This window comes from Plectropomus leopardus, chromosome 3 (assembly GCF_008729295.1).
Source record: "Plectropomus leopardus isolate mb chromosome 3, YSFRI_Pleo_2.0, whole genome shotgun sequence".
Taxonomy (NCBI): Eukaryota; Metazoa; Chordata; class Actinopteri; order Perciformes; family Serranidae; genus Plectropomus; species Plectropomus leopardus.
The window spans coordinates 2,962,310-2,975,348 of NC_056465.1; the positions used below are offsets into that span (position 1 = coordinate 2,962,310).

Below are 13,039 nucleotides of genomic sequence, written 5' to 3' on the forward strand. Positions count from 1 at the left end.
GCCAAAAAAACTGAGATCAAACAGTAAAACTAAAGAGCCCTGCTCAAATATAAACCAAGATTCTGTTCCTGCATTTTCAGAAACATGTTTAAGCTCATGTTATAAGTTACAAGTATTATATGGGATAATTTGGTATCAGCCAGCTGCCATTGTGTTAAATGGATAAGTTCAAATTATGTCACAGGAGTGTTTGTTTGTTGGTCTGGTACAGCACAGTGCATTCTGGTAGCTGTAGCTTTTCTACCTCTTGAGCAAAAGCAAATGCAGCAGTCCTTTTTCTCTGTTGTCTCTGGTAAAGTAGTAATAATTTAAAAACTGTTTGCATATTTTACTGCAAAGATAGACTAGTTTTATGTGAAAACCCTCTTTATATCAAAATGAAAAACTTCTTTTACCCTGTAAAACGTGAGCAAATTGGAGTGATTTTTTTCAAAGACATACGTAGTAAACAATGATCAACTTCGAAAGATATGGCCCAAAAATTAAGAAAATTACTTAAACTAATTACTTAAACAAAAACTAACACAAAAAATACCTGAAAATGAGCGAAAAAAGGAGCCAATTTGAAAAAATATATGCATTTTTTTTTCTGACACATAATTTTACATATATGTAAAATATATAGGTTTTTCTATGCATTTTTTCCTAGAAATTTGTTATTTTCTTCTTTTTTAAACACATTTTTAGGTCATTTTCTTGTCATCTTTAACTTATTTTGTTGCAATTTGCGGAACAGTTTTTGCAAAGTTGCTCATTGCCTCCTTCTTTTATGTTTTTAAAAGAAATCAAACCAGTTTGCTTGGATTTGATTGATTGATTGATTTGAATTTTTATTTCAAACATGATTTTTTTCCAACACCATAAACATACAAACCATCAAAAGAATAGCGCATAAAAAGAAAAGGAATAAAGAAAAAAAAAAGAAACGGTCAAATCCAGTGTTTGAAAAGGAGTGGGAAGAAGTACAAACTTATCTGAACTCATCCCCTCTCCATTGTTCAAGTAACTAATAAATGTACATACACTTCCTTACTTAAATAACGTAACTCATGAATGCAAAAATAAATAGAAATGAAATATACACACACACACACACACATACACATACATGTTTGTACATATAAACAGCTTGTGAAGGACATGTTTGTACATATAAACAGCTTGTGAAGGGCATTCCAACAAAGGAAACTGATGTTGATCCAGGTTTCAAATTGTTAAAATAAGGCAGCCATGGTTCCAAAATAAGGCCAGAGGTTGTGGAGAAGTATGATTACTGACATTGCATTAGCTCTAACGGGCTTTAATGCACAGTGAAGGCTTTTTGACTGAAACTAGCTGTTCTCTCAATCATCTGTTCTGTCAGTGTCCACAGAGTAACCTGATTTACAAGTTTCTGCATGTTTATATATGTAACATAGTTTTACAAAGGTCAGCCACAGGGTTATTTCAACAGTTTTTGTTGCCATTTATTCTGCAATTGCTCTTCCGGCACTTGACAACACACAGTTACCATTACTACCCCGTGGACTAATTGATGATTTCATTGTAATTGTGTTTCCTCAGTATTAACCTATATTAGATGAGCAGTAGTGGTGAATTGTGCTATTGTGTTTTATGGACTGTACAGTGTAATTGGTATTCTAAGCAGATACCCTCTACATATCTTCAAATACATCCTTAATTAATGGTCGTAGCCTGAAGAGTGACATTCTCGATGGGACAAAATTAAAAATCCCCCCCACCCTCTGTCCCCCTTTCTGTCTCAAGCTGCCTTAGAGCATATAGTCATGGCGGTAATTGTTTTTCAAGAGCGTAATGGGGGGACATTGGCTTTTTCTGTGCACTGCCCAGTAGCCCTGAGGGGAAGAGAAAGGCACTAATGATCTACATATATAACCCCAAATTGACGTGGAATGCCGGGTACCTGGGAGATTTATGCCGCCAATTTGAATGGTTAAGCGTGTTCCTGATGAGGTCTGGCTGGCTCCATATGCCGCTCTCAGACAATGGGTCTCTCAGTGGGCCTGAATGGGCCTCCATAGCTCACATGGCTGGCTCTATTCGGCTCAGATTAAGTTTAAGGGGGTCTCTTTAGCACAGGAGCCCGTGCACAATGCGCTCTGTAAGCTCCTCAGTATGTTCTGATTGTTACAGACCTGCATTTACGGTATAGGTCATTCTTGGGTCATAAACAAATGTTTAAATAGTTAGTTCTTAGTTTATTTTGACTCTTTGAAACTTGGACTGACATAATTTTTTTTGTGCAGCATTCAAATGCCTTTCACAAGCTTTTAAACCTTTGAAGCCTGAGCACATTGGTCTTATTTCTGTTGAAAACATGGAGAAAAAGCAAAATGCATCTTGGAAAGAGGTGACCTCAAACACTGGCAAGAAATTAGCGAAAGCCATAAGAAATATGGTATGAAAAAGATCATAAAATAAAATAAAAATGTAAAAAATGTAAAGAGAACTGCATATGTATTTATCATGGTACTAAATTAAAAATATGCCACAGAAATATATTAACAGTATTTCAGCACTTTTTCAATCATGTTATTTCCCCTGTTCATTTTTATTTTTACTTTTCCCTATACTAAATTTTGGGAAATTTTCATGTAAACCACCTCTTAATTAGCAAGAACTTAGTAGAGGTTACAAAAAGAATGGCCTCATGAAGGGAAAAAAAATGTTTAAAAAAAAAATAAAATGAAGGAAAAAGAATTGTCCGTTCACCAAACTCTTAAAGGGAACTGGGGGGGTCTTTTCTTCCAAAGTTGCTAATTGCCATATTTGTATGTTTTTTAAGGGATCAGGTCAATTTGCTTAGGTTCCAAAGGGTTAAAGCAACTTCTTAAAGCACTCATGAAAATGATCAGCGTGGTTGAACTGCATCTTTACCCAAACATATTCCTTGGCTGGAGGCTTCTTTTTATGTATAAATTATATATAAATAGGTTCGCTCTCAACGAGACATCTATAATTTACAAACTGTGACATGCTGATTTTTTCTTATCATTTCAATAAAACTTAAATTAGAGAAACTTCTGAGGTTATTAGCTATCTTAAGACCTTTTCATTCAATCAGAATCTTTAGAAAACCAATCATCTATGAGCAGTAATACCCCTTTTGACCTTTTTTGTCCTGATTTAATCAGGTGTGATATCTCAGAAACTGTTGATTAATATTTGATGAAACCTGGGGTCTGCATCTCAGCACTGCATTCCAGTATTTCCATAATTACACTGATTAGCCAGAGGGAGATGCTACACATAGGTCAAAATTAAAATTTTAATAAACAGACAGTCCCACAAGGTCCACTCCACCTTTAGTTTAACTTAAGTTCTGATCGGTTATTACTGATCAGTGAGGAGAGGACTGCATCTTTCATGGGAGGCAACGCATATGCTGCTGCTCATGTACTGTTGTGCTATAAAACCATCAGCATATTTCACCTCTCTGTGGTTTATTTCATTAGAAACAATTTCCTTCTTTCCTCTTTCTGTCAGGGATCCAAATCAGCCTGTCCCGCAGGACACCAAGTTCATCCACACCAAGCCCAATCGCTTTGAGGAAGTGGCATGGACCCGCTACAACCAGAAAGACCAGCTGTACCTGCATATCGGCCTGAAGCCTCGGGTCAAAGAGCACTACCGGGCCAACAAGGTACGCTTAGATATTACTAAATACACTTTTTATTCTGCTTTTGATCTTTTTGTAACACTCTCATTACTGAATACTCATGATAGCCATGCTGGAGTGAAATACAAACAATTCTAAGAGGAACCTCAGCTAAGCCACATATCTGGGTTTTTATGAGACTTCTCAGAATCACATCACAGGCTCACTTCAGTATAGATTGCAGTCATTTCAGTATCTACTGTCAACACATTCTTTTTTTTTTTTTTTAAAGATTATTTTTTGGGGATTTTTCCCTTTATTGATAGGACAGCTGTAGTATGACAGGAAATGTGGGAGAGAGAGGGGGAATGACATGCAGGCTGGAATCGAACCCGGGCCGCTGCAAAGGCCTCGGCATATGGGGCGCATGCTCTATAAGGTGAGGTAGATGCCGCCCCCTGTCAACACATTCTTACTCCTAACCCGTCCAATACACCCATTTGTCAGGTGGCCTACGCATCAATCTATGACCCTCTTGCTACCCCTCTAGTAGTGAGTGATGGCTGAAAAATTAATAAACTTTTTTTTTTTAAGATTCTTTTCAATAGAGCAGCTTGAGAGTGACAGGAAAGGGAAGAGAGAGAATGGGGGGATGACACGCAGCAAAGGGCCTCTAGTCATATTAGTCTATATGGGCTGTATGCTCTTCTAGGTTCAGATCTGGACTGGATCTGAACCTAGAAGACAGCAGCAAGCAAGTCAGTCTGGACACCTCATATTAGTAATGCAATAACACAGTGTGATGAAGTGTACGTTTCCTACTTTGAAAAAGAAAGGTTTTATACTTTTATACTTTTGCAGAATATAGTTTATTTTGACATCATCTCAGTGATCCTGGCCCGAGATTAGTCTTTAACATAATTGTTTTCCTGTTTGACAATGCTGTCATGGCAACTATGACCACCAGCGAGCATATGACATCATTTTATGTCACAATTCAAGGGTCGGCTAACAGGCGGCCATTCAAATTAGCTTAGCAAATCAGTTAATGGCTAACGGAGGTTTATGTTCTGTCCTGTGGGCACAATAAAGTGAGACTTTGGTGTCTTCTGTCAGTGTACATTACCTCACCACTGCGGTGAGTATGTCACTATCCAACTGTGCACAGAAAAGAAAAGTTGACCAAGAAAACTGAGATTCCAAAGATGAGTGGACAGAGAAATATATGTTAATTTTGCCCAAATCCAACACAAATCCCATTTGTTTGATTTGTGCACACACAGTTTGAGATGTGAAGAGTGGAAATGTTAAAAGCCACTAAGACACAAAGCACAGACATTTCAAACAGTAAAGTCATCAGAATACAGAGGTGAGGAAGACAAAACTTCAACAGTTAATCTTCCTATGAATCAACAAAAAAGTTGTTTGTGAGATCTGTGACACAGCAGAGAGAACTACTGAAGCCTGTCTCTGAGTGGCCTGGCTGCTGGGCAAAAACAATAAGTCCTTCTCTGATTCAGAGGTAGTTGAGGACTGTTAAGATGAGATAGTTGAGGCTCTGTTTGAGAAAAAGGAGAGACAGGAGATGAGAGAAATTCATTGAAATTATATTTTCTAACAACACTTGGACAAGGAGAAAGAGAGTTGCTTGCTGATGACCTAATTCAGCAGTTAACTGATGACATAAAGGACGCACAGTGCATTTCACTTGCTGTGGATGAGTCAACAGGCAGCCAGGACCTAGCCTTGCTTATCACCAATCGTTATGGACAGTTCTGTTTCAGGCCTTTAAAGATTAAGTTTGAGAACCCCTGCTCTACTAGGTGAACTAGAGGTTGTCAATTAAAAGTTTTTGTGACCTATGAGACATGATGTAGGACCCAAGTGCTGACTAAAAACGCAACGCTCAAGGATCTCAGTAGATAGTGGTAATTTATTAACAAGTTCAGAATGTGCAGGTACGGGGGGAGCGAAGCCGAACTGCTCTCCAGAGCGTGGCGTGAGGGGAAGTCTTCAGTGTGGTCTCCATGTGGTCCAAACAAAGGCAAGAGTTCAAAACAAAGTGTTGGAAATCTGTGAGGTGAGGGAACGTCAGCCAGTGAGAGGTGAAGCAGGTGGGCAAGCGGGCAAGCAGGCAGGGAGGCAGGCAGGCGGGTACTCGAGCTGACGAGGCATACAAAAAGCTAGAAGCTTTAGGCAGATCTGAGGCAAAAAGACAAACAGACTAGGTAAGCCACACAGGCAGGCAAAACTTGAAGCAAACAACGAGGGAAACACAGGAGGCCGTGAATAACATCTACCAGAGGCCAAACTTGCCATGCCAATTTTGCAACGAGAGCCCGGAGTGTTTACTAGCATCTACTAGCACTTAGCATTTAGAGTCAAGCTGATCAGTGCATCATCCCATGCCGCGTTTCTGTCGGTTGGTTACTAGACATAGGGCAGTCACACAGTGAGATTCTCATCCCAAATTTCTGACACAGTCAGAATTTTATCCCAGACTGTCTTTAAATGCATGACGACACGACGTTGTACTATGTCAGTTGCTCTGAGTGTCTAATAATGATGTCATACAGATGCTTCACGTTGCCTTGGTGCATCAGTATCAGACGCCAAGTGCCATTGACCAAGCTTCAGTATTTGACGAGTTGGGAGTGAGAGAGGGTTGCTACTGTAGACCAGTAATCACTTTGCAATACATTAAAATTAATTCCATCTGTAGTCTTCTTAAAAACAATTTCAGTTACTCATATAACATTATTATATATTTTAAAAAGGACAGTCTTGCTCTATTGTTGATCTGAAAATTGGAGTTGTGGGTTTGCGCTTATTCTTTTATTGCCTATTTTTACTTAATTAAATGGAAAAGCTTCTTCATCATTAACATTAATTTGTGATATTAGCATCCAGGTTGTCAGAGTGACTACAGTGCATTCTCATTTTACTTTAAAGTCTTGCTCTTCTCAAAACACATCTCCTATATGGTTTTCCTTCGTTTTCTCTCTCACTTCATATTTTATCTCCTCTCCTCAGGTCAACTTGTGGTTGGAGCTGGTTCCTCATCTGCACAGCCTCAATGAGGTCACCCAGCTCATCCCCACCACCACCAAGGTTGGCACTAAATCCTCTATATCTCACCCTGCTTCTAAAAATTAACTACCTGAGTCGTTCCCTTTACAGCAAAGGTTTTGGAGTAGACCCAAGAACTTCGAAAAGGGATTTTAAGATGCAATATTTAGATTGTTTGTTGACCCAACTCTTGTCCAATCCTGCCCTCAAGTGCCCCTCATTAGCTCCTACTTCTGTGGTTAGACATGATACAATTGACATAATACATATATTAAGTGCTATCAGAACAAATGCATTCCCAAAAAAAAGTCTAATCTTTAAGACTTAGTCTTAGCCTTTTTGTCTCAAAAATAAATGAAGCTGTCCTGTGGGCAATATGTGAGATAATAGACAGCCCGCTCTACAGTGTTACCTTTAAACTACTTCAGGAACAACTCTGTATTGCCAAGTAAAGGATAACCTTGAAGGCGTTGTGGTTAGCACTGTTGCCTCACAGCAAGAGGGTCCCTGGTTCAATCCCAGGTTGGAACGGGGTTCGATCAGTTAGCGGGGGCCCTTCTGTGCGGAGTTTGCATGTTCTCCCCGTGTCTGCGCAGGTTCTCTCCGGGGTCTCCGGCTTCCTCCCACAGTCCAAAGACATGCAGGTCAGGTTGATTGGTGACTCTAAATTGCCCTTAGGTGTGACTGTGAGTGTGAAAGGTTGTCTGTCTATATGTGTCGGCCCTGCGATAGTCTGGCGATCTGTCCAGGGTGTACCCTGCCTTCCACCCAAAGACAGCTGGGATTCTTGTGAGGACAAGTGGTTACGGACAATGAATGAATGAATGAGTATAACCTTGATTTCAGAACAAGTGGAGTATAATTGAAGAAGACACACTGTGATCTACAGTGAAGTACTTGACTTGTTTAAACAACTTTTCCACCAGCACCTAGATTCACATTAGTTCAGTTTCACATACTGTGAATGTGAGTGGATATTTGTACTGCAAGTATTGAATCCTGAATTTAAACACATTTGACAATTAGAATTTGGATCATCTTTAAAAATTGTGTTTGGTATAGCGTTACAGTGGAAAGACCTTTTGTCTTCCAGCAAAAAGGATTTTCTTTTTAATGAACTTTTTTTGAACATTACTATCAAAAGGTCAAAGAAGGTTCACCGTGGTTGAGTTCATATCATTCACATAAACTGAGCTGAGCGAGGGCAGCAATCACAAGATGTAGTCATCCTCAACAATTAGATAAGTAAAGAGTAAATCACAGGACATAGACACAAGAAAAAAAAACATCAGAAAACACAAGTGGTCATTTAGAAAAAAGGGCACATAGATATTTATTGATATAGATGTAGGATTTTTCCATTTTGTATTAATTCAGTGATCATTTAAATAGATTTATCTCATTTAGAAAAACAATAAATATAGGAGAGGTCTTAAGAAGGTAGAAAGTATTAGTCATTTTTTAAACAAAGTTTAAAAAACAAAATTACATTTGTCCTTGATCCTGCTACATCTTTGGAGTTGAAGAACAGAAAAGGAAATGAGATTTTTGAAGAAAATACTTCAGATAGATTAAGATAATCAAATTATTATTTCCATTTTTTTTTGCTTTTTGCTTACCAAACATTATTTCCTGTAAAGTGCTGAGATCTTTGATGAGCATGCACTAGCAGAGATCTTACTGCGCATGTGCTAATGGAAGGTCTTATTACACATGCGCTAATGAATGAAGGTCTGTGTGTCTACTTAGGTGGAATTTTAACTTCCTTATCCTGTGAGATGCAATGACGCACTACCACTGAATACCCTCCATCTCCACTGAAACAGTGTTAAAACATGGATCCAAATTAGTATGCTCTGAGTTTGAAAGAGAGACTGAATAAGTAAGAGATACACACAGAGAAGTAACCACTATGAAGTTTTCACAGACCTCTGTCCATGCAAACACAATAGATTAATGCAAACACAATAGATTAAATTCTAAGGTGCACAAATGCTGGCCAAAAATCAAAGTTCCCTAATGAAGGTGTGAAAGATACCAAAGCTTTTCAACTAAAACTAACTAAATAAGGGTGCAGTCTTAACTTCTCAAACTGATCAGGTGAAATGGTTCAGATTGAACAGATGAACTTTTTCAGACATTTTTTTCATTAAAAATCTATCCTTCAATCCTTAAACTCCTCAGATCCATGATATACTGACCACTGTTTGTCCTGTCTTTAGATCCCTCCACCAGAGGCTACCAATCGCACCCCAAAAACCAAGGTTCTGGTGACCAAGCGCCCTAACCCTACCCCATTCCCCACTGAGACCCAGGACAGCCACAACCAGCCTCACCTGGTGGACCAGCGGGACTACTCCACCGAGCTGTCGGTGACCATTGCTGTAGGAGCGTCCCTGCTCTTCCTCAACATTCTGGCCTTTGCCGCACTTTACTACAAGAAGGACAAACGCCGGCATGATGTCCACCGGCGCTGCAGCCCCCAGCGGAGCGCCGCCAATGACCTGGCTCACACTCAGGAGGAGGAGATCATGTCCCTGCAGATGAAGCAGCACTCGGACCTGGACTGCAGGGGGGTGGGTGACTCCCTGCACCCGCACGACGTAGTGCTGAGGACTGCCTGCCCGCCGGACTACACTCTGGCCATGAGGCGCTCACCGGACGACATCCCGCTCATGACGCCAAACACCATAACCATGATCCCCAGCACCATGGGGGGGCTCACCTCGCTTCACTCTTTCAACACCTTCCCAAGCAGTGGGCAGAATAACACCCTGCCCCACCCGCACCAACACTCACACTCCACCACCCGGGTATAGCCATGTGGATGCACCCACGCAGGCAGGACTCTGATGGCTGAGGCAAAGCTAGCGCCGCTGCAGCAGCAGAGACTTAAGGCCGACATGCTGACAAACACAGATATGTCAGGAGCTGAACGCCAGCCTGGAGTTGTCAGACGCCCATGGAATTACACTGGGATTGTACAACACCCTGTTAATACCTGAGGGAATATAGTCGAGGGATTTCTGGGGGTTTGGACCAGTGGAAAAAAAAGAATAATTATGTTTTTGTAGAAAAATAAAAGACAAGAAGAAAAAAGTACAAATAAGGAGTGGAAGAAAAACAACCTCACAAGCTAAAACAAAGAGGAGGATGTTTTTTTTTTATTATTATTTTTGTTCTGATATTGCAGCAAAACAAGGTACAGTAAACTACTTTTTCTTTCTAGCGACAGATATGGCCTTCGGGATCTTTTGACAAATGACTGCTTGACAGTATTATCTGGAAGCAGAACAGAGCATCAGACACGCCTCGGAGGTAAGAAGAGGGGAGCACTTTGTAAAAGAAAGAAAACATATTGTTTTCCTTTGGCATCGCACTGCAGATTACTCTGTTTGTGGGGCACAGAGTGTGAGTAGACGCGGCGCAAACCAATTTAGGCATGTGTTAACTTCATAAATGGAGGCTGTGTAAGATAAAGCAAAAACAATTGTTGAATAAAACAAAGGAAGGACTGGAAACTCCAAGGGAAAAAAAAGATGCACAATGGAACCATTTTGAGGAAAAAAAATCTCACAGATACTTTTCATCCATTTATTTTTGAGGATCGGGAACAATTTTATTGTATAGAACCTATTTACATATCTAGATCTGTACACTAAGCACCAGGCTGTTTAAGCCCTCTTCTCTTGGTGGGGGGGGGGGGGGGGGGGGGCGGGGAGGGGTCTATACTACAAACCTGCCAGCAAGACTGAACCAGTGGGAATCGAGGATCCACCTACTGGCTTTCTGGCAGATCCAACTTCAACACAGAGAGCTGGGGGACAAAGGATAATTGGATATTTTAGCACGATGCGCATGACAATTTATCTGCTTGATGGCTGCTCTGCTGATTATGTCATTATTAAGAATAATTTTCACCCTCTCCCTTGCATTGGAGCAACTTCCAACAGATTTCCTGATTGGATTACAGGAAGACACACACCCTCGCAGGACAAACACAGTTCCAGGTTGTGGATGTTGCGGGCTGGAGTCGGGGACAGAAAGGGGAGGGGCTGGGGATATGGTCAAACTTTCTTGCATAACATAATATAGCTTGAGTGGAGCTGGGCATATAAGGACTAGTTTTGTACTCTGTGTGTTGGTACTACTTTTTGATAGTGGTTAAATCACATTACACTGTATCAATCAAACTCATTGTACCTTATGTTGAGATCAATGTTCTTTGCTATTCTACCTATTGGACCACTTTACCGTATAGAAGTAATTACCTGCACTGTTTATTCCATTGCCCACTTTTTTTTTGTTAACTGTTGACTGGGTGATGCAGTAGACGCCCATTGGTATGACAAAGAGGGTGAAAGTAGAAGAAAATATGGTGAATCTCCAGGCTATGTAGCTTTTCTTTTCTGTTATCCAGCCAGGTTCTGCAGAGCTGTTTAAACATGAATGTCTGTACATGACTTGTACAAGTCAAAGGCCAAGCACAGACAGATCAGACTGGGTGGAACGCTCTGGAAACGCACAGCAGGTGGACACGGAGAACAGCCAAGGTCAGGGTAGGCCAACTCCCATGATGTTTTGCATTCATCATTAGCCAAGGGTGATCCTTTTTGGGGGTGCTTTGGGAGGAAGAAAGAAGAAAGGCCTCCCAAACCTTCAGAAATATAGGTTCCAGTAGGGTTCATCATAAAAGGCTAAGATTCTACCCAGAATCATTTGCTTCTGAAGAAAGCTTTCTGAAGAAAGTTTGTACCTTAAGACTAAGAGTTCCATTAAGAACTTAAACCATGGTTAGTGGGAGAAAGCTCTATGGGTAATGTAGTCAATTACTATTCTTAGAGAACCCCTGGATAGGTTCCGCATAAACTCTTGGAATATGAAAGGGTACTCAGAGAAATCCCCTGGGTGAGTTCTAGATTTATCTTTTGGAATGTGAAAGTTGGTAGAATCCACTTTGTAAGTTCTTGTGTGCACCCTTAGAATGTGGAAATGTTCTGGATAGAACCCTCAGAGAAGCTTCTGGGTAGAACCATTCCACCATTCTCTTTATAACCCGTCATAGGGGGTTCTGGGTGAAACCTTTTACAGATGGTTTTAGGTATTACCCTTTGTGTTGGGATCTTGGTAGATCCTGCTGAAAGTGTTCCAGTTCGAATCTTAAAATAAGGTTCTAGGAGGAACCAAAAAGGGTTCTCTTTTGGGAACAAGCCAAAGAACCCTATGTAGTTCTAGTCAGCACCTTTATTTCTAAGAGTACATAGCAGCCGAGAGCCACAGTCAACCCTCCTTACCTCACTTTTAAGAGCTACTGCTTTTCTTTTTTCGGCCCCACTCTTTTTCTACTTAGGATTCTCTACTGTCTCATCTTTTCTACTGAGCTGACAGGTCGGGATGTTTTAGCAAAACGGTTTCCCCTCGCATCCGCACCGCCTTCAGTTTACCGTCTGCTGCAAGACTCTCTGCCATCGCTAACATCTTTAGGTCAGTGAAGCCTCGGCAGCTAACAATGTTTGCCACCGTAGTAGGGATGTGTCATGCAGCAAAGCAGGCTGCAGTCGGATCCAGCCGCTTAAGAGTCATTGGGGGGGTAAAGTGGTGATCTTCAAAACAGAAAGAGAGGAATACCCTAGATGGCAAGTCTATTGTGCTCAGATATAGAAGTCTGAATGCTGGCGCAGAGATGCTACTTGGTAAGCTGAAACGCTTGTCTCCCTGTTTTCCTTTCACTAAAGCGTAGATGTGTGGAGGTCTCTGTTGTGAGAATACATCCTGCCCCTTTTGGCTCCCTCACAGGCACTGTGCAGTCATTCAAAATAATGAGTGCAGACTACTGTTACCCCATATAACACTGCGGCAGACAAGCTGGATGGGGGGATAAAATCTAGTCTGTCATAGGGAGTGTTGCTTTTTGGGATAAGATTTAAATTGAATAAACTAATTACATCTGTTTGCTCCAGATTGTTTCTCTGGATGAAATGAAGCGCCAAGGCATGATCTGGGATTTAAACAAAAGGAAGATTCCAAGGCTATTATCACACATCATTCTCATGGGCCAGGGACTTTTTTAATACCCGTCTCTGCAAAAACAAGCCAAAAAAAGTGTGAATTTCAGAATCTGGGGACAATCCGTCCTCTAGGTCTGTTGGCATTGTATCCACAGGCCACTCACTGGCTTTCCAGCTACTCAACCTGCTTGGTTCTGATTGCCCACACACATACAAACATATGCAAATGAAAACGTGTGTGCAAACACCCGCGCACACAAAACCATGAGCTAAGTGATTAGGCTTAGGCTTTCCAAGTGTTTTGGTATCTACTTAAGATATTGTATATAGACTAACACCCTGA

The 13,039-nt window shown here is 40.8% G+C and overlaps 1 protein-coding gene across 1 annotated transcript in view; it reads left to right on the forward strand.

The window, feature by feature from the left end:
• Positions 1–9,507, forward strand: part of nlgn1 (neuroligin 1) — a 400,692-nt gene extending 391,185 nt beyond the window's left edge. Inside the window, exons 9-11 of the mRNA XM_042483820.1 lie at positions 3,508–3,664; positions 6,653–6,730; positions 8,911–9,507. Coding sequence (XP_042339754.1) covers positions 3,508–3,664; positions 6,653–6,730; positions 8,911–9,507 — 832 coding nt within the window. The remainder of the gene's footprint in view (positions 1–3,507; positions 3,665–6,652; positions 6,731–8,910) is intronic.
• Positions 9,508–13,039: the final 3,532 nt, after the last annotated feature.